The sequence below is a fragment of the Pipistrellus hanaki genome, assembly GCF_964339955.1.
Source record: "Pipistrellus hanaki genome assembly, chromosome: 1".
NCBI classification, from domain to species: domain Eukaryota; kingdom Metazoa; phylum Chordata; class Mammalia; order Chiroptera; family Vespertilionidae; genus Pipistrellus; species Pipistrellus hanaki.
Window position 1 is genome coordinate 38,970,018 of NC_140503.1, and position 27,147 is coordinate 38,997,164.

A 27,147-nucleotide genomic window follows, 5' to 3' on the forward strand; every position below is an offset into this window, starting at 1 on the left:
GGCGTGAGCTCGCGACCTCCGCGCTCAGCCTGGGCGGCGGCGTCCTGGTCCTTTCCCGGCCTCGGGACCTGCCTCCCGCGGAGGAGTCGCGAAGGCCGCCGCGGCCGCAGGGCGACCCGTTAGCTCCGGGCGGACGGGCGTCCCGCAGCCCGGGCAGCGCCCAGCCAGGGTGGGGGCGGGGCGGCCGCGGCGGCGGCGCAGCGTCGGGCTTCCCAGAATCCCCAGCGGCCGCGGGGAAAGTTTACGGGACGTCGGCGGCGGCGGCGGCGGTCGCGGTAGCGGTTACTCGGCGGTCCGCGGTGGACCATGGCCCTGGCCCGGCGGCGCCCGCCTCCCCTCCCGGAGTCCTCGGGCAGCGTCGCGGGGCAGGCAGACTTCCGGGAAGGAACTGACCAGCGACGGAGCGGCGGCTGGCGCGCTTAGCGCCCCGAACATGCGGCAGTCCCTGCGGGCGACCCCGGGCTGCGGAGAGGCGGCGGCGGCGGCGGCGGCGGCTCCGGAGGGAAGGAGGCGGCGGCGCCGGCGGAGGCGGCGGCGGCGGCGGGGACGGCCGGCACCCGGGGCGGCGTAGGGCCGGCCTCGTCGGCCAGGATGCTGTCCCGAAAGAAAACCAAGAACGAAGTGTCCAAGCCGGCCGAGGTGCAGGGCAAGTACGTGAAGAAGGAGACGTCGCCCCTGCTGCGGAGTGAGTGTCGAGCCCGGCGCACCCCTGCGGGTCCCGGGCGGCCGCGCCTCCCCGCGCCTCCTCCTGCCCATTGATCTCTGTGAAGTAGTTTGGTTTGTTTTTACTTTTCAGGACGCCTGAAGTCGTGTTTGTTACTTGAAACCGATAAAGACTAAGAAACTTTAGTTTTCCCTCCTCTCCTCGCCCCCCTAAAAATAACAACAAACTTCCCGGTTCCCTATAGCAGTGTGTTGTTTTACTGGGGGCGGGGAAGAGAGGTTTTTGGGAAATCCTTAAGCTACCGAATCCCTGATGCTATAGGAGTCGAAGTGAGTAGCCGGGAACACTTCTTTTTTCTCCTCTGGGCCCGTCGTGCTGTGCCTTGTGTTTGTAAACATTGCGGGTGTCGCTCGCCCGCGCTGGACGCGGTGCGGGCCCGGGGACTCGGGCTGGCATTCCTCAGCTCTGCTCACGCCCCGAGCTGAAAGCTGACCGTGGCCGTGGCAGCCGCTACCCAAAGCCTCATCAGTCTTAGATCTCAGAGCAGAGGAACCACTATCATGTGTATTAATGAGAATTGTTTCCAATTAAAAAAACACCCCCCCCCCCAAAAAAAAAGGACAAAAAATACTCGGAATGATATGTAATTTTAGGAGAAATTACCAAAGGTGTTTTAGAGAGGAAGGGAGAGGGAGAGAGATAGAAACATCAATGATGAGAATCATTGATTGGGCTGCCTCCTGCATGCCCCACACTGGGGCTTGAATCAGCAACCTGGGCATGTGCCCTTGCCTGGAATTGGACCCGGGATCCTTCAGTCTGCAGGCTGACGCTCCGTCCACTGAGCCAAACCAGCCAGGGCAAAAGTGTTCTTTGGTTTTCTTTTTACTTTAATAGGATGTATTCCTACCACCACCACCACCCCCAGCACCTTTTTTTTTTTCTATTCAGTTAAGTATTTGACTGGTTTTACAGCTGAATCTTTTAAAACTTTCTATCTTTTGAATTTTTAATACTTGCTATGTGTTCAGATTACTTGGGAGGTAAGGAGCAAATATTTTTGGTGCTCATACTGCATGCTGGCTGTGTAAGTTTCTTGGAAGCTTGTGGTAACCTTGTGACTTAACCATTACCTCATATCATAATTGGGAAAGCTGTTCATAGAGATTCCTAGTATTTGCCCAATATCACACAGAAAGGGTGGCGAGCGTGTTTTCCCACTATAATTACATCATCAACCTTCCAGATTTAACCTTGTATTTGCAGTACTTTCTTTTAGAGCAACAAAATAGATTAAAACGGGTCCACCAGTAACCAGAAACTTGATTTTTAAACTTTGTGAGAAAGACAGGAGAGAGACATCAGTTGTTTGACTCCCACACACAGCGGGAGGGGCTGGGGGTTGATACCTTGCCTTTGACCAGAATCAAACTCTCAAGCTTTCAGTCCGTGGGTCCACTAACCACTGAGCAAAACCATCCAGGGCTTAAACCTTTTTTTAACAGTTCATTTTTCAGTTACACGTTCTCTCACATTTTTGGCAAAGTTTATGATAACTTGCAGTGTGCTGCCAATAGTTTATTAAATGTTACTTGAAATCATGAAATATGTCATACCCTTAAGCAAATAATTTAATATAATATTTTTTTGTTTCAAGTGTTGAGACTTGTTTATTTAGGTATTAATTTCTGTTTAGAGTTTGATTATGAAACTTATTGAGTGCCCTTTAATATTATTTACTCAATGAACTAATAAAAGTCACCAGATCCAATGTTCTTCATGTTTAAGGGTATTTTGCATTCTAACCATTAATGTTTTAACTATGTAAGTTCTGTATCCTGTAGTACTGTATCCTAAAAGCCATTGTTCTATTCTCTTCTGTTTCGAGTTGTAGTTACATGTTTTAAAAGAGCCATAATTTCAGGCTTGGCTTTTTTTTGTACTAATTCAACATTGTGTACATACCTCTATGAAATGAAATATTTCTATTTTTAAATTTTCATAGCTAAATTTTTGGCTTTCCCTTTTGCCATAATACTTAATTACTTTTACGTAATTCCAGGAATAGGAAGACCAAGTTACTAATAATTTAAAAATATTTTCAAAGGATTCTGCCTTTATATGTTTGGGAATAGCAATATGTTCAATTTTTAAAAAGAAAACAGATTACTAATTTTACACACTTATTCATGAGTATTTAATTAATATGTATTTCATAGTTAAGCTTATTGATACTTCTTTGTAATATGTATGGTAGTATACAGAATATATTTGATTCAACACATTTGTACAAATTACAAATCCTTTCGAATAGAGAAAGATTAATCAGCCTCAATTAAAAAAATAATCCTCACCTGAAGATATGCTTGTTGATAATTTGTTTTGTTTTGTTTGTTAATCCTCACCTGAGAATATTTTTTTGTATTGCTTTTCAGAGAGAGTGGAAGGAAGGGGAGGGACCAAGAGAGACACATCAATGTGAGAGAAATATATTGACTGGCTGCCTCCCCCATGCACCCTGACCTTGTGTGGGGAGTGAACCCCACAACCCAGCTATATGCTCTTGACCTGAAATCAAACCCAAGACCCTTCATTGCATGGGCAGATGATCTAACCACTGAGCCACTGGCCAGGGCTGTTCATCGATTCTGAGAGAGAGAAGAAAGAGAAAAAGGAGTGAGAGAGACATTGTTATGAGATACATCAATTAGTTGCTTCCCATGGCTTCCTGACCAGGAATTGAACCTGCAACCGTTTGGTGTATGGGACAACACACAAACCAACTGATCCACCTGGCTAGGGCAGCCTCAATTTTAAAATATCAATAACTATCTTTCTTTTTAAATTGATTGATTTTTTAGAGAGCAGAAAGGTGAAAGAGACAAACATCGATTTGCTTAACTATCTTTTTAAAGATAGTTATTGATTGATTTTTAGAGAAAGAGTGGAAGGGGGAGAGAGAGAGATAAGCATCAATTTGTTGTATTTGTAGTTCCACTTATTTATGCATTCATTGATTGATTCTTGTATTTGCCCTGACTTGGGATTGAACCCAAAACATTGGCTATGCTCCAGCCAACTGAGTTATCTGCCAGGAACCCAAGTCCTATCTTAAATAAAAAATTTAATTGTGGCTGTGGTTGAGTGTCAACCAGTGAACCAGCAGGTCATGGTTCATTTCCAAGTCAGGGCACATGCCCAGGTGGTGGGCTCAATCTCCAGAATGGGGAGTGCAGGAGGCAGCTGATCGGTGATTCTCTCTCATCATTGGTGTTATCTTTCTCCCCCTCACCTTTCCTCTCTGAAATCAATAAAATATATATTTTTTAATTTAATTGTGCTTTCTTAAGTCCATTGAAATTTTGTACTTTGGGGTGATAGATGCAAATGATCAACTTTTAAAAAGTGTTACTTATCGAAATGGTCATTTTATTGTTTCATTATAGATCTCATGCCTTCATTCATCCGGCATGGTCCAACAATTCCAAGACGAACTGATATCTGTCTTCCAGATTCAAGCCCGAATGCCTTTTCAGCTTCTGGAGATGGGATAGTTTCAAGGAACCAGAGTTTCCTTAGAACTCCAGTTCAAAGAACACCTCATGAAATAATGAGAAGAGAGAGCAACAGATTATCAGCACCTTCTTATCTTGCCAGGAGTCTAGCAGACGTCCCTCGGGAATATGGCTCTTCGCAGTCATTTCTAACAGAAGTTAACTTTGCTGTTGAAAACGGAGACTCTGGCTCCCGGTATTATTACTCAGACAATTATTTTGACGGTCAGCGAAGGCGCCCGCTTGGGGATCGCGCCCATGAAGATTACAGACATTATGAATATAACCACGATCTCTTCCAGAGAATGCCACAGAATCAGGGGCGGCATGCTTCAGGTAATTCAAAATTAGATTTATTAACTCAACTTAAAAGGCGCTCTTTTCTGGCTTTTCTTGGGAAGTCAAACATATTCCTAAGGAAATACTTATTCATTTTGCCAGTATTGCTGAGCTAGCTTGCAAATAATTATTAACCTACAAGGAGGGAAAGAATTTTGTGTCTCTTTATTTTATTAACTCATTTTATAAAAAGTTGGTACTTATTTGAAGGATACCTTTACTACCAACACTATGAACTTTGAGAACTTAGATAATTTAATGTTTACAGTTGGATTGAATCTAGGTTAATGTTTCAGAGAAACTGGATTTAAATGCGAAAAGGCAAGGCAGATAGGAAGAATCGGGCATGGTAGTTAATACCATGGACAACTGCATCATTACTTTGCTAGAACCTTTACTGTTTCTCTTAACAAAACTGGTTTCGTAGTTCAATAATTAGTTCCAAATTGGTCAGACAGACTTATGTGAAATAGTTAATTGTGTGTTAAGTATGTCTTTGTTGTTCTGTTATGAAATGAGCAAAAATATTAGTTATAAATTTTTAAAATCTGCTTTCCGTATTTGCTGACTTGAGGATTCTTATAAAAGGAGCTGAAGATATAGGAGAAATGCACAATTTGTTTTAATCCTAAATACACCAAATAAACTGAAGCAAGCTGAAAAATTAAACTTTTTCATTTGATTATTTTTTTCCTGTAAGTAGTTGTAGGCTTTAAATTTTGGCAGGTTAAAAATAAAAAAAATACCTGAGACATCTATTTTGTGATCCACAAAATTTCAAATAAGCTGACTTAAGAATATTTGGAGCAATGAGTATTTTGCATGTAGAAAACATTTTATTCATTTAGTATGAATCATATGTTGACCATTTTTCCCTGATCTTTTTTCTTATTTCCTCTCTGGTACCTTATTTGAGGGAACAAAACCAATATATGCAAAATAATCACAAAACAGTTTGTATACTTTGTGGTACTAACTGTAAGTACAATAGAGAGGCAGAAAAATATAGTCAGGGTAGGCTGTAATGATTGGTGGAAGAGATAGGACTTTATCTGTGCTTTTAGCTTGTACTTTAGATTAATGGGGTCAGATGAAGGGCATTTTAATTGGAAATTTGAAAATAACCAAGTGAAAACAGAGTAGACTCCATGCAAGTCCAAGGACCTGTGTAGTTTCGCCTGGTTTGAATAAGATTTAAGGTAAAATGGAGATTTGTGGTCAAACAACAGGCTATAGGATTGGAACGAGTCAAGCAAAATCATTGCAGATTTCAAAAAGGCAAATCATTTTATTTTTATTTTTAAATATATTTTATTGATTTTTTATAGAGAGGAAGGGAGAGGGAAAGATCCATTTTTGACTCTCAATGTTTCTCTCCCTCCCTCTTTCCCTCTCTCCTCTCTCCTCCCCCCTTCCTTCTACTCTCTCTAAAAAAAAAAAAAAAATCAATGTAAAAAATATATATCCTCTAGTGAAGATTAACACAAAAAATGATTTTGAAATTTATTTATTTTTTATTGTTTGAAGCATTACAAATGGTAGTACATATGTCTCCTTTTTTCCCCCTTGACCTCCCCCGAGCCTCTCCTCCCCCCTTCCCCCGCATATGCCTTCACCTGCCCCACTCCCCGGGTCTTGTATCCATTGGTTATGTTTATATCCATGCATACAAATCCTTCGATTTATCTCTAATAGCCCCCCACCCAACCTCCCTTGCCTTCCCGCTATAGTTTGATAGTCTGTTCAATGGTTCTTTATAACTATTTTTCCCCATTTCTTTTCTTTAAAAAAATCTTGCAACTGCAGACTAGAAATAAACATATAATAACAAAAACCGTTTGAGTCCCAATTTCAATGTCCAACAGTTCTGAGACCCAGTTTCAATGTCAAATAATTCCTTATGTGTACATGTCAGCAATGATATCTGGATGATGGACAGATGGTGGCAATGCAGGTCCCATCCTCTCTGGTTTGGTCCCGGGCAGCCTGCAGCAACACACAGCTGCTGACTGCTAGCGTGGCAGAGCATTGTCAGCGTCTTCCATCTCTGGACTGTTTCTCCTCTTGTCTCCATGGTTGGAGCAGACCTGACAACTCCTCTCTGTTGTAGGAATCCCCATGGTCTTGGAGAGTTTTCTGAAAATATACAAACATATTCTCGACCAAAAGTTAATAAAGGAATCTTTTCTATAAAGTTGACTTGGGATCCTTTTTATTTTTGCCCAAACAATTTTCTTTGGTTCATTTTGACACCATGTGTGATTTTCATGGGTGTCTTGCTGTTAGCATTATACATGAAAATTAATTTTCTACAGTAAAAATTTTCTAGATGTAATTTACTTACAGGATATTTTTCCTTACATGATATTACCCTACTATCCCTCCTTTTTTTTTTTTTTTTTTAATGATGCTTTTGTAAATTTTGTAATGCAGTCTTGATAACTTTAAATTTTAAGTTTTTGCACAAAAATAAGATGCTTTAGATTCATTTCATGTTAAGCAATTTTACTGTGAGATGCACTACCAATAGAAATTTTAGTTAATACTTTAGGAACAGCTTTTTATCCAGTACACTTAAATTTTCTTGGATGTTCACTTATTTCTATTAACCAATTTAAATTAACCTGAAAGCTTTATTCCTATTTTACTGTCAAATTTAATACTCTAACAACAATCTTAGTTTACCCTGTAAATATTGGTGGGAAGTATTATTTGCATTCTTGAGTAGGCCCTAAGCATTCCTGGTGCTATGCTTAGATATAGGGCAGCTGCTTTTGGCCAAGTCTCTGTCTGTTACCTGGGTCTGGATCTGAGCTGGGCGGCAAGCGAAGCAGCCATGAGGGTAGGAGACCTCCCCCCGAAGGGGTGAGGGTTCAGGTCCCTACAAGGTTGGGAGGGTGAGGGTCTGTGCCCCACCTCTGTTGGATGATTTTGAAACTTTCCCAGAAGGAAAGAAATTTGAGACAATAGATGGAAGTTTCATGAAATCATCTAGAAAAGATTTAAAACTTACTATATTTTCAAGATTTATACTGGAGAGAGTTCAAGGAATTGGAGTGAATTGAAAGGAGAAAGTACTTTGGTAAGAGGGTAAGGATGTGATACAGACATTTATTTTCACAAGCTTTAAATTTTGATTGCTGTTACTAATGTAATAAGCATAAAAAATGCATGAAAGGAAATAGTTTTGTAGTGAGTTAAAGGGAGTAGTAATTCCAGCCAATTGTTATTTAGTCTCCCCGGAACACCTATCTCAATTATTAACTTCATTTTGTTGTAGTTATCAGAAGCATAAAGCAAGTTGTATAATACCCTAAAGAGTTTTAGCATCTAGCAAGTTCTACATTTAGCTGTGAAATTTGACCTTTAACCTTTTGGCCAGCATATCAGTCGGACACTTATTGTATGTGCTAAAGGAAGGAATCCTGTTAACAGGAAGTCTTTAGTTAGAATACTAAAGGCAGATTGAATTCCTTTGTTTTGCTCTTAAATAATTTAGTTTCATACAGTTTTAAGTAACAAACTTTAAAATTTATTTTTAAAGACAACAAAAGTCATCAAGTTATAAGAATCAAAATGGAAAGTCTCAGGCTTACAAAAAAAAAACCTCTGGACTTTCTGTATATTCCAGGATATGCATAAATATTTAGTGAACCAGAGTCATCTTTGAGGAGGGGTTAATAATCTTTAGAAACACAACTTTATTTGTAATTATTTTGCAGAGGAAGCAGTTGGCTTGCTTCAATTTTTAGGTCTCTTTATCAACATCTTAATTATAACATGGGCTATAATGTTTAGTATTTATTAACCTGGAGCTTATAGTCCTCCATTAGTGTTCCAGATTCCATTTTGTTCTCTGTAGCTGCTATAAAATTAGGAAACCAGATTTTTTCAGATTTTTCTGTAAGGACATATCTTACATATATTGGCCTGGTTATATGAGATTAAGCTCTTGGAGACATATAGTGAAAGCTTGGTAAAGAGACAAAATAATTCTTTTTTTCTATAACTTAGGAAATTCATGAACAGGATAGGCAAAATTAGGTTTACAGTTGTGAATAGATGAAACACAAATCTGTTGTAATAATCATAACCTATCTTTTTCCATACCTATTTGCCCATACCTATGAATGCTTTATTTTATATAAATGGAAGATGTGCAATTAGTTCCTGCAAATAGAAGTTATTTTGAGGATTATGAATACCACTCATTCTTCTGGGGCCAATTGAAATTATGAAAAACTTTTTTTTTTTTTTAATTTTTTGGTTGATGGGTTTGTTTGAAAAAGAGTGAGGGAGGGAGGGGAGCAGAGACAGTAAAATATTTTTTCCTCATAGCTCAGAAACAAGATTCTCTTTCCATTGACTGAATTCAAATTGATGGTTTGTCTTTTTTATTATTATTATTAATAGTAGTCATATTTTTCTTTGAAGAATTACAAATGATCTTTTATTGATAATATTACATAGTAATATTGTCATTTGACCTTATACCTTCTGTGTGGCCTTCGATAAAATAACTTACTTGAAACTTGGTTTCCTCAAATTCTGTAAATTGGTAGTGATTCTACAGCATCAGAGCTGTTTTGAGTTTGAAATAGTACAGATGGAAATGACCAGGGACAGAACAGACACTCATAATTGTTAGAGTTCATGCCCTTTTTCCAGATTTAGCATGTTTGTTACTAAAGTTTCAACTTTCTGGCTGAATTTAGAGTGAAGATCTGATGTGTTAAAGCTTGCTATAGCCTTTTTCTTTTTTTTGGTCTCCTAGACACATTTATTATTAGTAATGCTTTATGTTTTAGATCAGTGGTTTCCAATCTTTTTGTACTATACATTTATCTCTCAATAGATTTGTTTCTTTTCCCCCCCACACAAAGTTTTGGTAATTTATTTCCCTTCTAGCCCGGGGCTCAACACATAGATGGCTTCTCTTCACCCCTTGGGTTGACAGTTTTCTTCAGGTTGCTGCTAATGATATGATGAAGCTCACATAGAAGGCCGTTAGGTCCAGAACTATGTCCCTGAGCTCCCCATAGGCTGCCTTATCCCGCTCGTGCACCAGGGCCTGGCAATCCATTACATGAGTCTCCTTAGAGGCCTTGGCCACAGCATCCCTGCCTTCTGAGAAGTATTTGGAAATGGTTGTCTAGAAGGCTTCTAGTTTGGTTTTGACTGCATTTACCCTCTTCAGCACCTTCTTCTGGATTGCTACCCAAAGTCATTTCCATCCTCAATCTTGGGGATCAGGTGCTGGATCAACATGATCACCAGAGTACATTTTTCTTTGAGAGTCCAGATTTCTGGCTTAGCCAGGGCAAGCAGGGCCAGGAGCTTCTCATTCCCAGAGAGAAAGCCACACTCAGGGACTTCTTTCTTCTGCTTATATGTTTCCATCTCATCATCTTGGGGAATAGGGATGTCCATGGGAGAGAGGTCAGGTCAGCTTCATTGAGGAAGTCTTCTTGCAAGAGCTGATTCAGATGTATGAACTTCTATGGCAAGAATCTGTAGAGGAATTCCTCAGCCTCCTGGGAAAGATTTTCCAGAAGGCATCTACCTGTTTACAGGCTTCCTCACTCAGGCGCACCCCACAAGGCTTGGTCATGCTGCTCTGAGTACATTGAATTGAATATGCGTTTAAGTATATATAAGATGGGGCAAAAGTAGGTTTATAATTGTGAGTATGCAAAACAGTTTATTCTTGTGTTAGTATTTATTAATTATTGTATTATTTTCCATATTAACCACTATAAACCTACTCTTGCCCACCGTGTGTGTGTGTGTGTGTGTGTGTGTGTGTGTGTGTGTTTTAATTTCAAAACTAGAGGCCTGGTGCATGGGAATCGTGCACTGGTGTGGGAGCACTGCTCATCCCGGTCTGTATTTATAAATGTACAAATTTATAAATACAACATTATTAAGAAGAAAAACTATTATAGTAATTAAAAACCCGGCCAGCAGCTGGGGACCCACCCTCTAAGTGGCTACTCCCTGTTCCAGCATTTTCAGTGGAGTCAAAGCATTCACCTCACCAGGGGACCTGGTCAGGGCTGGGCTCAGGGACAATAGCACTGAGAGGTGGCGGAGTAGGCCTCAGTCTGCAGCAGCTATGAACCTGGCCTCCAGCCTCCGGGGTCAGCTCTGCAAGCCAGCGGTGGCAGCAGCACTGTCTGTGGCTTGGGGTTCGCAGCGGGAGCAGCTGCTCATCCTGGTCAGCTGAGCAGCGCTCCCATTGTGGTAGCACACTGACCACCAGGGGGCAGCTCCTGTGTTGAACACCTGGCTGGTTGACCAGTTGTTTTGTAATTCTGCCTTTCAGTCACTGGGCTTTTATTATATGGGATTGTTATCCTTGGTTGTGTCTAGTAATACATATTTAATGATGGAAGTATAAGAAAGTATAGTTCCATTTTCAAAGTTATTACGTATGTGCGTATGTTTAGTTATTGACATCTCTTTCCTGTTTAAATATTTTCTCTTTAAGTATTGAAATTGCATTAGCTATGCTTATTAAATAAACCTTCAGTTGCAAATTGACAGAAGCCAAGGTCAGTTCATCAAAAGACTTTGTTTTGTTCTACAATCACCATCTGCTTTAAGAATGTAGCCTTTTCTTCCCAAATGGTACTGAGAGTGATTTTTTTCCTTTTTGCCAGAATACTTTATAGATGTTGTATACATTCTGTTGCATCAGTTCCAGAGACACATAATGACTGATTTCTCTTTAATGTTAAAATTGATCATGGGATTAGATGTCAGCCCCATTCATCCATTATAAAGATGTCCTTTAGCCTTTTACCTAATGATAATTAGGCAGCTATTAATGATCATTTGCTAGATCCAATATTTCATTAGGTGTTAAAAATTGGTGATACTCCAATTCTGTCATTTCTTCTCTATCAGTTGGAATTCTATAATGAAGAACTTTTCCTAATCAATTACTTGGCTGCTGTTCATATAAGACGGGATAAATACTAGATCTTTCCTTTTATTGACTGTTTTTTTCAGAATAGTGAATTGGTACTCTGGCCACTTTCAAAAGTAACCAGTGAGTTTATATTTTAGTATCTTTATGAATTCAGGGTTTGGTTTTTTTTGTTTTGTTTTTTTAGTAGAGCCTTTGCCTAACAAACTGTTTCAAAAATGTATCATAATTTTTCTATAAAACTTTATAGTTGTATGTTTTACATCAGATATATGTTCCATCTTGAATTCATTTTTATATTAGGTGATATAGGTTGTGATTATTATTTTTTTGCATATGGATGTCCAGTTGTTGCAACATCATTTGTTGATAAAGCTGTTCTTCCTCAATTTTTCACCTTTGTCAAAAATTAATTGACAGTGTATATGTAGATGTTTTTCTGGATTTTCTGTTTCATTGATCTGGATGTCTTTTTTTATAATACCACACTGTTTTTATTACTATGTCTTTACTAGAGACCCAGTGCACAAAATTAATGCAGAGGAGGGGGACCCTCAGCCCAGCCTTCACCCTCTTGCAATCTAGGACCGCTGGCTCCTAACTGCTCTCCTGCCTGCCTGATCACCTCTAACCACTCTGCATGTCTTCCTGATGCCCCTAAATGCTTGCCTGCCTGCCTGCCTAATCACCCCTAAGTGCTCACCTACCTGCCTGGTCACCCCTAACCACTCTGTCTGCTTGATCACACCCCTAACTACTCTGCCTGCTGCCTCATCGCCTCTAACCACTCACCTACCTACCTGATCGCCCCTATCCTTCTGCCTGCCTGCCCGATTGCCCCTAACTGTTCGCCTGCCTGCCTGATCGCCCCTAACCACCTCTCCCTTGGCCCCCGCCACCACAGCTTCATCTGGAAGGATATCTGGAATGACATCAGGAAGTTCATTCAGCTCTCTAGTTTAATTAGCATATTATACTTTTATTATTATAGATAGTAAGTCTTAAAATCAGATATCATGAGCCCTCCATCTTTATTCTTTCTTTTAAAAATTGTTTTGGTTCTTCAGTTCTTTTGCCTTTTTATGTAAATTTTAGAGTCTGCTTGTCTATATCTGTCTATATCTACAAAAACTCCTGCTAGAATTTGATTATAATTACCTTAAATCTTTTTAAGAAAAATTGACAACTTAACTATTTTGCGTCTTCCAATCCATTAATGTGGTAGTAACGCTTTCGTTTTTTCATCAGTGTTTGTAGTTTTCGGCATACAGATCCTGTATGTATTTTGCTTGGTTAATATGTAAATGTTTGATTTTTTTAGAGCTATATAAATGGTGTAAGTAGTTAAATGTTTCCAATTATTGTTAGTATATAGATACTTATTGATTTTTATAAGTTCACCTTATAGCCTGCTACCCTGATAAACTTACTTAGTAGTTCTGGGGCACAGCCAGATTATTTTTTTTAAAAATTATAAACTGGGAATAGTTTTAAAAGTTCATTTTACTGTTTTAGATGAAATGTCAAATCTAAAATCTTGAATGAGGTGAAATTTTCTTTTCACTTTTCCTTTAGCAGATACCTATTGTACGTAAGTAGCTTTGTTAGGAGTTAAAAGTTTGTATGGCCTAGTGATGGAAGCATCAACTAAAAATACCCAATTTCTGCCAAAACCAGTTTGGCTCAGTGGTAGAGCGTCGGTCTGTGGACTGAAAGGTCCCAGGTTCGATTCCGGTTAAGGGCATGTACATTGGTTGCGGGCACATCCCCGGTACGGGGTATGCAGGAGGCGCCTGGTCGATGTTTCTCTCTCATCAATGTTTCTAGCTCTCTAGCTCTTTTCCTTCCTCTCTGTAAAAAAATCAATAAAATATATATTTTTAAAATACCCAATTTCTAAGAAGACTACTTCTCCCTGGTTTTGTAATTAAATAATAGTAATACTGGCTAGTTTTATGAATAATTTTATTTATAATGATAAAATCATGAATTTTAACAGAAGAATTTTACCTACATTCATCAAATAGCATCTTTTAGCTTTGAATAATTGTCCTGTTTCTTCTCTTTTTCTCTTTCTTCTCAGGAATTGGGAGAGTTGCTGCTACATCTTTAGGAAATTTAACCAACCATAGTTCTGAAGATTTACCCCTTCCTCCTGGTTGGTCTGTGGACTGGACAATGAGAGGGAGAAAATATTATATAGATCACAACACAAATACAACTCATTGGAGCCATCCTCTTGAGCGAGAAGGACTTCCTCCAGGATGGGAGCGAGTTGAGTCATCAGAATTTGGAACCTATTATGTGGATCACACAAATAAGAAGGCTCAATATAGGCATCCCTGTGCTCCTAGGTATTGACTTTATTTTCAACTTTTTGTTTTTAGATTGTCTAATGTTAGATTTTGAGATCATATTTTCATCAAAGAGACCAGTTTCCTGAAGTTTGAAAGCTTTAGTTTTCAAAATTTACTGAGGCCGGTGCATGAATTTGTGCATGGGTGGGGTCCTACTGGCCCACCCTGATTGGGGCTGATCAAGCTGGGCTGGCTAGGGGGAGAGGTCGAGGGAGGTTGGCAGGCCAACTCCTCCCCCTTATTGAACTCCCAGTTGAGGAGACAATTTGCAAATTAGCCTTTTATTATATAGGACTTGAGGCCCGGTGCACAAATTCGTGCATGGGTGGAGTCCCTCTGGATGGCCTGCAGGGATTGAGCCAAAAGCTGCAGTCCAATACCACCTGTAGCTCCTACCTGCTGCTCCCACTCATCCTGGCCCCACTGTGCCTGCCTCTGGCACATGCCCAATCTAGTCCCGATTGAGAGGCTTGTGCTGCTGCAGCAGCACTCACCAGTCATGAGCCCTGTGTCTGGGGGGAGTGACCTGTGGAATCGTGCTGAAACTGGCTCTCTGACATTCCCCAGGGGGTCCCAGATTGCGAGAGGACGCAGGCCAGGCTGAGGGACCCCACCGGTACACGATTGGGCTGGGGAGGGACTAAAGAAGGAATCCATGGCATATCTGACCCATCTCCCTAAGTCCGATCAGCCATTGGCCAGACCCCAGCAGCAAGCTAACCTACCGATTAAAGCAATATACCCCCTGGTGGTCAGTGCACGTCATAGTGACTGGTTGACCAGTTGACATTCTGCCCCCTGGTGGTCAGTGCACATCATAGCGAGTGGTTGAGCAGCCTTAGCATATCATTATATTATGCTTTGATTGATTATTCGGTTCTCCCTTTTGGTCTATTTGCATATTACTCTTATTATATAGGATGATATCTTTCTCTGTACATTTTTTTAAAGTAATGAATGACTTTATAACTTAAAAAAGCTTTTCTCATTAAAGAACCTCAAAAACAGGATCAGTATTCTTATTATCAGATTCTGCTTTAATATGTTAAAATGTTTTTGCTGTAGATACCCAGAAATTGAAGTAAGTAAAACATGTGTCTCTTAACATTTAAATTCCTATAAATAATACCTTCCTCCTAATGTTTCAAAGTATTCTTTTGGATTGTAACATCTTGCTGTTTTTATTCGATTTCAGACATGTTATGTTCTGTTTTTAACTCTTACCTGGCAGGAAAGTGAAAATTAGAAGTGCATAAAACATTGTCTATCTTGCTTATTACCAGATTTCTAGCCCTCTTACTACTGTAGCCAGTTGTCGCATATGGCTAGTGAGCATTGAAATGTGATTAATCCAAGTTGAGATATGCTTTAAATATAAAATACGAACTGGATTTCAAAGTACATTAAAAAAAAATAGTATTAGTTTAGTAGTGAATTTACAAATATTCCTGATTAACTACATTTTTAAAAAAATGACCTTAGAAGAAGAGAGGGAGAGAGAAACATTGATCGGTGGAAGGATCGAACCCACAACTTGGGTATGTGCCCTGACTGGGAATTGAACCACCACCTTTTCGTGTCTAGGATGACACTCCAACCTGTTGAACCACACCAGCCAGGGCCCGATTAACTAGATTTGAATGTTTAAGAACTGAGCTATAAGATTAAAAATGTATAGAATATCATTAGCATGTTAATAGATGTTGTTTAGTATTTAGCATAATACAGATCTTCAGTTATAGCAAACATTTGCATTTTTTAGAATCATTAAATTCCTGAAAATACATTTTAATATCACCTAGAAAACTAAGCTTTATCATGTTATTGTTTTAATCAGTTTACTACATATTTAGTTTTATTAATTCATATTTGAACAGCAGTTTTTTTTCCACTTAGTAGCACTCCGTCATTGTTTATTGAACAACTGAAATTGTCATCTCTTCAGAAGAACCAAATCAAATGCTCTGCCAGTGTTGGGGTCTGGCCCCCTTTGCCTACTCTCTGTACCATCTCAAACAAGCTTATGTTTCCCTGGCCTCCATTTGCAGGCCTATCACATAGGAATATTTCAGAGCCACCCACCTAAGGGCAGGGATGAGTCCCACTTATTCCTACTTTGTCCCCAGCACCCAACTCAGAGATGGTCAAAAAGTGGAATGTAGCAGCTATTTGTTGAGTAAGTGATGGGGAAAAAAATATGGTTACATTTTTACCAGGTAACAGAGGACTTTGTGGTTCAGATAATTAGATTTAAGAGTACATTGAACTTACTTTCTGTTCATCATTAAACTTACATTATTACAGAATTTTTATAGTTTGCAAAGCATTTTCATAATTAATATGCTTTTTCAGCAACTTTGTAGACATTCAATGGGAGAGAATGAACACCTTCCTTTAGCTTACAAAGGTAGGTAGTATTAATAGCTATTTGATTTGCCTATATTATGCTAATCCTTATACAGAACTCTTATTTTAGGTCACTTAACCCTGAGAATAGTCATCTTTGGTATGGGTTTTTTTTGTTTTATAAATAAGGAGGCTGCAGCTAAGAGAAGTAAAGCAGTTTTGCTTTCATTCATACAATTTCTAAACGGCCAAACTCCCTAGACATAGCTGACATCAAAGCCTTAGTTTTTCCCCATCTTCCAGTTGTTGCACCATGTTATGAAAGAAGAATTGAAGATAAGATTCAGTGCCATTTGCACATTGATTTTTTACATTGTTAAACACAGTCTAAATCTAACACTTATTTTAACCCCAGTTTAGTATTGCAATGACCTTTTCTGATATACATGTAAATCTTTTTTTTAAAATATGCTTTTATTGATTTTAGAAAGGAAGGGAGAGAGCTAAAGAGATAGGAACACTGATCTGCCTTCTACTGGGGATTGAGTCCATAGTCCGCGCATGTGCCCTGACTGGGAATTGAACTGGTGACCTCTTGGCTCATGGGTTGACCCTCAAACACTGAGCCACAGTGTCCAGGCTACACTTAAATGCTAATTTTGGGAGGCAGGACCTTCCAGTTTTGACTCCAAGACTGGAATAGATCATTTTGACCTCCCAGAACTCTTTGTTTGGTTCAATGCTCTCCTTAGCATTTTTCTATATAACAGTCTTCTCATTGTGTTGCTATTCTCTCCCTGCCCCCAACAAATAGAGGCCATTAGGATTAATAAAAAGCACGGTGGTGGTTTTGTGTGTGTGTGTGTGTGTGTGTTTTTTAAAATTCTGATTTGAAATAGGTTCTATCTAACGCCCATAATACTCTTAAGGTGGCAAAAAACAGAAAGGAAACATTACAGTTAATGTGAATATTTCAAGCATTCCTACTGTGACTACATATTCCAAACCTTTTCAGCCTAAATGATGAAGAAAATCCATTATCATTTTGAGAGAAACTATCAACCTTTCCAACATAAATTTACAGCTAATTATTAGTAATTACTGGAATTTATGATTCTAGTTTTAAGCCTCTGTATAAAGGTTACAACTTGGCTCTAATTTTTATAGCCTTTGAAGTCAACCCTGAATACAAGACAGAAGAAATTTCTTAAAAATATGTGAAGATTTAGCTTAGTTTATATCCATTGTCAGTGACCTACTAGTATCTAAGAGAAGGTGGATTTTAATTCCCCTATAGTGTGATAAAAAATAATTGCAGAGTTGCTGAGAAAAGCATATTAATTATGAAAATGCTTTGTAAACCTTATGGTTTTTTAAGTGGTAGAAGGAACTGAGTTTGGGTAGGAGGCTCATTAAGATAGTCTTAAAGCCTGTTTGGTGTGGCTCAGTGGTTGAGCATTGGCTCGTGAATCAGGAGGTCACGGTTGCAGGCTCAATCCCGGTAGGAGGGAGTATGCAGGAGGCATCCAGTCGATGATTCGCTCTCATCATTGATGTTTCTATCTCTCCCTCTTCCTTCCTCTCTCTGAAATCAATAAAAACATTAAAAAAACACTAACGCTTAAATATTATTTTTTTATATAATTGTTTAAATTGAGGGCCTTTATCTTAATGAATGTCAATTCTTTCTTCTTAGTGTACCTCGGTATGATCAACCTCCTCCTGTCACATACCAGGCACAGCAAACGGAAAGAAATCAGTCCCTTCTGGTACCTGCAAATCCCTATCATACCGCAGAAATTCCCGACTGGCTTCAGGTTTATGCTCGAGCCCCTGTGAAGTAAGTGAATGTATAGCACGAATCTTTGTTGAGGGATGAGTGGAAGACCATAGATGTGCTAGTTTTTCAAGATGGCTATGAGTTTGCCAAGCTCATTAATGATATCTTTTGGGTGTCATTCTGGACACTGTTCTTGCAATGTAATCATGAATGAATGAATGAAATCTTGGCCTCAAAGAACTTTTCTGGGAAAACAGAAGTAGATGCCAACAGAGCAAATACTTCTTTGCTTAAAAACTTAAAAAGTCAGGAAACATATTGCTTTTTAGTTGCTCCTAAATTTTTATCACTAAAGAATATGGAAATGGTTAATCTGGAAATGGTTAATCTGGTTCTATCAATAAAGGGTGAGCTGTTGTCTATGAGTTAGATGATGGAGAATCAATTACTTATAAAAAATAGGTTTTAGGGGAAAAGTAGCCTTTCTTCCTCCTATTTAACAATTGACCATTTTCTAACTTAGTGAAATTTTAATTCTGTCCCTAGAAGTGACTTACAAAAATACTGTTTGCATATACTTCCATAACTTGACTTAGAAACAGATTATGTTCTAAATTATTTAATTTTAGTAAACTTAATGTTTGTAAGTCTGCTCACAATCTGTAATGCATCATGTAACTGTAATGTCAGATAAAATTATGAGATTTAATCTTTAACAGGAAAAAGACTGTCAGGAACATACTTACTTTATAATATTCCTTACACACACTCTAACACCAGTCCCCCCACAGCATTGTGGAATGGATTCTGTTTCATTCCTGTGGCTTGATTCCAGTGTCACCATTGACCCAGCTCTGGGAATAGGTGGAAAGAAACAGTGGGCATCCTGTTATAGGGAGCAGGTGCCGGAAACTTGGAATACATTATGATACCTGGAGCTGAGAAAGGCAGCATTTTTTTGCTCCAAAAGCCAGCATCCACTGCAGTGTGAACACCTTTTTGGTTTCTTTTGGTTTATTGGTGGCTTTATAGCAATGGCTGTTTGCATATATGGGTTATTTAGAAGTAGATTTTGAATAGAGTACTGACCTAGGGAAAAACAGCAAAAGAGATGCTGTAAGAAGAGGCTATGGAGTTTTTATAGCCTATTTTCTAAATGATTTACCTGTATATTTAGAGTGTAAGTGGCTAAAAGTTAAACTTGGGGAAGTAGATTATTTGGCTAAGTAAGAAGGTAAAAATAATTAGGCATAATAGGATTAATTATAGGCAAAAAAGAAGAACTTATACAGAAACAGCAGGGGCAAGAATTTTTAGTAGAAGTTGGTACATTGCTTACTTTTCTTCTCTATGTTGTTCCTTAGAATGCGTTTTCTTCTTCCCACAGGATATCTTCTAGTTACTCTGATTTTGTTGCTTCTATCCATAATCCTATTCTTGATGCTAAATACTGGGATTAGGAAGTCAGATAATTATCTAAAGTTTTTTCTCCTTTTCCTTTTCTACAATACTTATACAGAATATTTATACACAGTATGTGGCTCATACTGGCTGCTCAGTATTTGATTACTGTTTCCCTTTTTAAAAAGCCTTTTAAAATGGATATTAGACAAGTGATCCTTTTAGAATAATATAGTAAATGAATTACCAAAGGACCATTGGGTAGGAAATATTTGAAATGATCTTTAAAAATGTATTTACCAGAATTTATAAAGCTTTCTATTATGTCAGCTCTGCAGTATGATTTGAGAAGTATAACTTCATTATCACATAGGTATATGCCTTTCTCTAGTTCAAGTTCTTTGTCTAGTCTTAGTATTAACAGTAAAAATTATTACTTTGAAGCATCTTGGTCCATAGTTCTTTAGGCCATTCTGATGTTTTAGTCACTAAATAGTATTGCAAGAGATACATGGCCTCTTTGGGTTTCAGTTTTTTCATCTGTAAAATAAAATTGAAGTAGAGTGCTGTCTTCAGATGTCTTTCAATTCTTAGTATAAATTACTGCTTTAGTAGTTTGTGGCATGCTACCATCTCAGTATGTGATGGCCTCAGAAGGCGGCCTTCTGAGATACAGATATAATTTTATATGAGTCCTTCCCTACATTGTGGAATCTTCTACAGTCTACTTATTCTCTCATTTTAAAAAGAGCTTATTTGCTTTCTGCTTGAGTTTTTCTGTTGTTTGGGATTTTTTTATTTAACCCACGAATGATGGTTCCTCTTCATTCTTCTTTTTAGTTCCTTGTTTGCTGTAGAGAACAACATGCCTCATCTATCAAGCCCTGCCAGTGTGGCTCAGTAGTTGAACATCAACCCATGAACCTGGTTCAATTCCCCATCAGGGCACAAGCCCAGGTTTCTGGCTTGATCCCAGTAGGGGGCATGCCAGAGGCAGCTGGTCAATGTTGATGTTTCTCTCATTAACATTTCTCTCCCTCCCTCCCTCCCTCCGCCTTCCTCTCTCTCTACAATCAATAAAAGGCATACACTTTAAAAAGCCCTATTGAGCCCTAACTGGTTTGGTTCAGTGGATGGAGTGTCGGCCTGTGGACTGAAGAGTTCCAGGTTCGATTCCAGTCAAGGGCATGTACCTTGGTTTCGGACACATTCCCCAGTGCAGGGTGTGCAGGAGGCAATTGATCGATGTCTGTCTCTCATCAGTGTTTCTAACTCTCTATCCCTCTCCCTTCCATTCTGTAAAAAATCAATAAAATATATATATTTTTAAAAAGCCCTATTGACACTAATGACACAAATGACCTTGCCCGTATTATGTACTATTTGTAGGCCCAGTGTGGTCTAAAGCATTCTTAAGTTCCTGACCTTTAGATGAACTTATGAATAACATAGAATGTCTTTTTCAGAAACTATAGAACCACAGTGGTTTAAAATCTGTGTTTTTTACTATCTAGTGTTAATCCTATCTGATAAAGAGGGAATATGCTAATTGACCATCACACCCCACAAAAATGGCAGTGCCCACAGCCAATAAGAAGAGATGATGTTAATTGACTGTCACACCTCAAAGATGGCTGCACCCTCAGCCATAAGATGGCAGCACCCAGTCCCCTCGGCACCCTTGCCTCCAGAGTTCCCCAGTTCCCTCAGTCCCCCAGCCGCCCAGGGCTGCCTACGGCTCAGGTAACCAGGGCAGGGCCGGCCGAGGCTTGCACTGCTGACAGTGGCAGCAGCAGAGGTTTGGTGGGGGCGTTGCCTTCCTGATTGCTGGGTCGCCTCCTGCCCGAGGGCTCGCAGACTGTGAGAGGGGGCCCCTCCAGTGCATGAATTTTCGTGCACCGGGCCTCTAGTATTAGAATAACTGACAGAGTAAAAGAAATGGGTATTTTGAAATTGAAATGAAGTAGTAACTATTTTCTCCTCTAAGAAATATTATATTTAAGTAGCAGTTGAGTCAATTATATTGGGTCGGCAGCTAAGTAATTGCGGATTTTTTAAAGAAAATCAAAGACAATTTTTTCATGGAACTAAATAACTTTATTCTTTAATGTATTGCCCATTTTGATCAATGACCTTTTGCCATCTTTCAGGCAGCATCATAATCCCACGTTCAAAAAACTTCTGTTTTTTATTAGCAAAAAACTGAATCAGGTACGATTTGACATCATCATCATTATTGAAATTTTTACCATTCAAGGAGTTTTGTAAAGATCGAAACAAAAAGTAATCAGATGGTGCAAGGTCAGGACTATATGGTGGATGTGGCAAAACATCCCAACCAAGCTCCATTAATTTTTGCCGAGTGACCAAAGATGTGTGTGGCCTTGCATTGTCATGATGGAATACAACACCTTTTCGATTTGTCAATTCGGGCCACTTTTCTTCAACTGCATTGTTTAATTTCATTAGTTGTTCAATGTAGACATCAGAATTGATCGTTCGGTTGGGTGGTAAGAGTTCAAAGTAGACAATTCCTTTGTAATCCCACCAAACTGATAACAAAACCTTCTTTTGATGAATATCAGCTTTTGATGTTGTTTGAGTTGGTTCACCTGGCCTGCTCCACGATCTTTTCCACTTGATATTGTTGTAAACAACTCATTTTTCATCGCCAGTTATCAGTCGTTTTAAAAATGGATCATTTTCATTACGTTTCTTTAGCAAATCGCAGCTGCTAATGCGTTGCGTTAACTGTGATTCTTTCAGTTCGTGAGGAACCCATGTATCGAGTTTTTGAACATAGCCAAGTTGTTTTAAGTGATTTTCAATGCATGTATGTGATACATGAAGCTTCTCTGCAATCTCACGTGTTGTACTGTGACAGTCCGAATTGATTATTGCTTTGATTAGGGCGTCATCAACTTCAACTGGACGACCAGAGCGTCTTTCATCTTTGAGTGAAAAATCACCAGAACGAAATTTGGCAAACCAATTTTGACACTGCCGTTCTTTTAAGGCTTCGTCACCATAAACAGCACATAACTTTTTATGAGCTTGTGATGTGTTTTTCCCTTGCGGAAATAAAAAAGCAAAATATGACGAAAATGTTCCTTTTGATTTTCCATTTTTCAACGAACGCCAAACAAAAACTACAAAACAGATCAAAAAACTTTTTTTACTGATTAACAGCTGAATAGCCAACTATCAAATACAAAATGTGTTTTACATTTGTACTACTTCTGCAAACCTAAAAATTCAACTGAAGCCATATATGTGTGAAACCCGCAATTACTTAGTTGCCGACCCAATATATTATGGTTTAATTTCAATAAAGTTGATATTTATAAAAATAGACCAGTTGATTACTATAAATATATATTTATGTGTGTACTCTGAATATATGTATGATTGTGTTTTCAAAACAGATATGACCATATTCTGAAGTGGGAACTCTTCCAGCTAGCTGACCTCGATACGTACCAGGGAATGCTAAAGTTGCTTTTCATGAAAGAACTGGAACAGATTGTCAAAATGTATGAAGCCTACAGACAGGCTCTTCTCACAGAGTTGGAAAACCGCAAGCAGAGGCAGCAGTGGTATGCCCAGCAACATGGCAAGAATTTTTAAGTAAACTTTAAAAAAATAAAAATAGAATTTAAGTTTTATAAGGGCTTTAAAATATTCTCACAGATAAAAGACTGCAAACAAGTACTTTGGTTAATAAAGGCAGCTTTTTAGAAATTATAAAATTCTAATTTTACATATGTATTTTATAAAAAATACTCTTATTGAGGAAAAAATGTTTATCACCTTAAAACCAACATGGCAAACTTCTTAATGCTGCATATTAGGAAACTGCTTTGAATATTCTGAGTGGAGACAAATGCAGCAAGAAATGTCATTATGAGATATTAAATAGGAAATGATCATTTGATAAATAAACTCTTACAGTAGCAGTACCTTTCTTTAAAAAACAGCGAGAGATAACCTATGCAGTATTTAAAAAAAAGATGTTTCCTGCTTTAGTGTGGAACATTGTCTGGAATCGAATGCTTTAAATGTTACTATTGTGTATAGTTCAAAACATAAAATGGGATTTGTAACCTTTATTGCGATAAATTTTTATATATAATTTATGGTATCTCCCCGCCCCCCCCCCCCCCCCAACTATGTAAAGAACATTTTAAATGTGATGAGAAAGGGCCTTCACTCTGTAAGGAATAAATTTTGGCATAAGGTTGAAGCCTGTGTGGGAGAGCTGTGTGCAGCACTCAGAGTAGCTAGCATCACTTCCTTCCTTTGGGCCAGGGCTCTTCAGCATTTAAGAGCATGGCTCTGATGAGACAGTGGAGAGTTCCCTATAGCATAACATGCTACCGTCCTAACAAGCTGGGCTGAGCTGCCAAAAATGACAATCAGGGATTCATTAAAAAATCTTGGTCAATAAGTTGATTTTCTTTTATCTTTAAGATAAAGTTTCTTTGTCACAGAACTTTAAAACCCAGTATTCCCATTTTTTTTTTCCCTTTTGAGTTAATAATTACAAAGGTTCGTAATTTGTGTAGTACATTTGATTGCAGACAAATTTATGGCACTTTTAGCCTATAAATCTCTAGAATTCCATTAATTTTAACATTAGTTGAAGTAGCTCTTCAGTTATATTTACATGTGTTGTAAATATGTAAATATGTGGTTTTTTTAGGTAATCTTCCAAAATACAAAGCACTCCCAGTTACATAGTAGTGAGTTTAATTTGTTGATAAAATGTTGGAAATATTAAATGTTTGATTTTATACAAGCAGCTTATTAAATATATTTTTGTGGAAACTAAATGTTTGAGTCTATATTTTATACATAGTGCTTAAATATTCAATTTTTTCATTCATAAGACCCATCATCGAAGAAAACAGTACATTGAAAGGATATTGAAAAATGAAAATAAGCTAGTGGAATTTTATCACTGAGAAAGTTACTTTGCAGAGCATGTGATCAAACTTTTCACACACTCTTCTTAGTTATTCTTTACTGTTGCTCCTTACTTTATATTACTGTTTAATTACGGCTTAGCCATTTCAAAGAAAGTTAGAAATTACTGTTTTAGTGCTCCCAGATAAGAGGCATTGCTTTTCCTTTTTTCATTACCACACTTTTTTTCTTTTTAAAGGGTGTATGCTCAATGAAATTCCACTATAGATTTTAGTAATTTGAAATACACTATAGAATCACAGTTTTAAAAGTACTTGAAGGTACCTATTTCTTAAAATGGAAACGTAAATTCATAATGTGGTCAACATTAAAGAAAATGCATTCTGCCGAAACTGGTTTGGCTCAGTGGATGGACTCAAGGGTTCGATTCCGGTCAAGGGCATGTACCTTGGTTGCGGGCACATCCCCAGTAGGGGTGTGCAAGAGGCGACTGATCAATGTTTCTCTCTCATCTATGTTTCTGACTCTCTATCCCTCTCTTCCTCAATAAAATATATTAAAAAAAAATGCGTTCTGAATTTTCAAAAGAAAGATAAACCATCATTCTTTATCAACACTCCCAAATATTTCCAAATTCAGTAAGCATTTGTTTTTAATTTTAGAAACCAGAGTAAACTTTAATCATAGTTGACATATTAAAAGAATAAACCTATGATGAATACATTTCTTTGTGTAGCAAATGAAAAAATATACAATGCAGAAACTTAAATACATACAAAGTGATCTATTGTGCATTTTTTATCAAGAGGTTTATATTCTGTATTAAATCATAATATAAAAAGCAATACATAGTTTTTGATAAAGCAACTGAAAAGATCTCTTAAATGTTTTTCAAAAATAAGCATATGGTATATGTAAGATGATATAGACTGAATCAAGCCTTTGGAGTTGTGATGCTGTGCTTTAACATATGACTATGAAATAATTTCAAAATTCTTCTGTAAAAACTAAATGAGCATATCCAAACAGGGAGTAATATTTTACCACATGGTTTAATTATAACCCTGTAGTAGAATTTAGTAAATTCAAGCAGAACACATGTACTGTCATCATAAATAGATAACTTTAAAGAATAACAGTATATTTGAAGACAAAATCAGAAAACTGTACACGTTAACGAAATAATAACCATGCATACATACATCTGCTATTAAACACTGAAATAAAAGAACAAAACCATTTTTGCAGTCTTCAGAGGTGTTTGGTATTTTACTCTTTCTGATGGAAGCACTGAATGTTTACATGGAGACATGTAACTGAAATTGGTCATGCACCTGTATTTTTTAACATTTGGATTAAGTTTTCTTCTTTTCTGATTGTTCAGTAGATTCTGACTTTGGTGCAGGAAAAGCCTGATGATACAGATGTCTGTGGGTTGCTGCTGCGCTGTAAAGCTTATATAAAGCCTAAAAAGATAAGAATGCAGATTTTAAAACACAGATGTAAACATTTTTCTTTTTAGTGTAATTAGTTTATGGTACTATCAATATATAAAAGTCAGCTTGCTAAATTTGGAATCTATATCATTAATCTCTATAGAATATAAATTAATAACATCTTAGAACCCAAAAGTATTTTCACCTCTACCGTGTACATTACTGCTTTTGTGGGTTGACCTTCATGGTAAATGTTTTGTTCTCAGACTGCATTTCCTTTTTACCTGCACACCTCGTGGAGCTCAGCTTCCTAACCAATCACTATGCCCAAGGGCTTGTTGAGAACTTGTCAGTGTTAGAGGAATAACAGGAGGTCATAACTTCTGACTGTCAATGGCTACTGTATGTACATAGCTAGACCCTTTGTTCTCAGGGCTTCCTTACAGTTTTTCAGAACGGGACCCCCTTCAGTCTCCATCACTTCCTCACACAGGCATGCAAATGAGCAAACACGTTGCCCCCTCCCTCTGCCACCCTGGGGTCCACTCAAATGTTTTCTTGCCTTATTTCTGTTAATTAGTTCATATTTTACAAACCATTATTCAGAAACTGCCTCAAAAGCCTTTCATCATTAAAACTACCTCTAAATGGTTCTTTGTGTCTTTAGAACAGTGCTTGAATCAGGAATTTTTACATATTGCTTTATGTAAGTTTTAAAATATTTTAATGTTCTCTCTCCGCTCCCCACCTAATGTCTAAGATAAATTCCCTCTTCTGACTTTCACATTATGACCACTCGGCTAAGACCAACTTATTTTATGTAATTCTGGAGTCTGTAAACAAGTCTGAATATTTTTAAAAACTGAATAAAAGTTTGCTATTCTTTAAATAGTCATTGATTCCCAGGAAATACCATTAATTTTTATCTTTTGTATCTATATGGTTATTTTCATAGTCTAATGGTACCACCCATCATCAGTTCTATGAATGCATATTGGTGCAATATGGTATTGTCCTAGTTCTGTTATATTCTGATTCTAACACATTCAGTTTAATCCTTGTTCTTTTAAGCTTAGATTTTCTTCCTTAGGGTTTGCTTTGTGAAGTTGAAATTTGTTTTTACTTTAGTGAATTTATTTTATTGAATTTTATATAAAATAATTCTTTATTGACTTGTAAGTATTAAGTTTATCATTGTTATTTGATTACAGGACATAATCCAGTCACATGTAACAGCAGAAACTGAGTAAAGAATTATGCGTTGTCTCCGCAGTTCAGGACGTTTTTTGCTTCCTGAACACAATGACCTAACTGACTTCAGAATAAGTTTTCTTAAGAAACAAATGATTCCCTCCTGAAAGCTTAGATTCTTCCCTTAGACACAAAGGTATCTAAGGGAAGAATCAATGTGCT

At 38.0% G+C, this 27,147-nt stretch overlaps 2 protein-coding genes and 1 pseudogene across 9 annotated transcripts in view; 1 reads left to right on the forward strand and 2 right to left on the reverse strand.

Annotated features, from left to right (window-relative positions):
• Nucleotides 1-192: 192 nt before the first annotated feature.
• Nucleotides 193-23,026, forward strand: SAV1 (salvador family WW domain containing protein 1). 2 transcript variants are annotated; one of them, XM_084887879.1, is made up of 5 exons: nucleotides 193-685; nucleotides 4,177-4,554; nucleotides 13,572-13,842; nucleotides 17,888-18,031; nucleotides 22,798-23,026. In XM_084887879.1, exons 1-5 carry the CDS (start codon nucleotides 592-594, stop codon nucleotides 22,997-22,999), a joined length of 1,089 nt encoding a protein of 362 aa, XP_084744005.1. In that variant the 5' UTR covers nucleotides 193-591; the 3' UTR covers nucleotides 23,000-23,026. The 2 variants fall into 2 exon arrangements, with proteins under 2 accessions (XP_084744005.1, XP_084744004.1); XM_084887878.1 differs by having other exon boundaries at nucleotides 195-685; nucleotides 4,111-4,554.
• LOC311625388 (proteasome activator complex subunit 2-like) lies at nucleotides 9,440-10,168 on the reverse strand (annotated as a pseudogene). Its single transcript has one exon. The product of its transcript is annotated as a proteasome activator complex subunit 2-like (transcript).
• A 2,057-nt stretch (nucleotides 23,027-25,083) lies between the features above and the next one.
• The window catches only part of ATL1 (atlastin GTPase 1), a 51,818-nt gene continuing 49,754 nt past the window's right edge, over nucleotides 25,084-27,147 (reverse strand). For all 6 annotated transcript variants that reach the window (XM_084887222.1, XM_084887217.1, XM_084887220.1 and 3 more), the window contains one exon: nucleotides 25,084-25,764. In XM_084887222.1, the coding sequence (XP_084743348.1) occupies nucleotides 25,654-25,764 (111 nt within the window). In that variant the 3' untranslated portion in view covers nucleotides 25,084-25,653. The remainder of the gene's footprint in view (nucleotides 25,765-27,147) is intronic.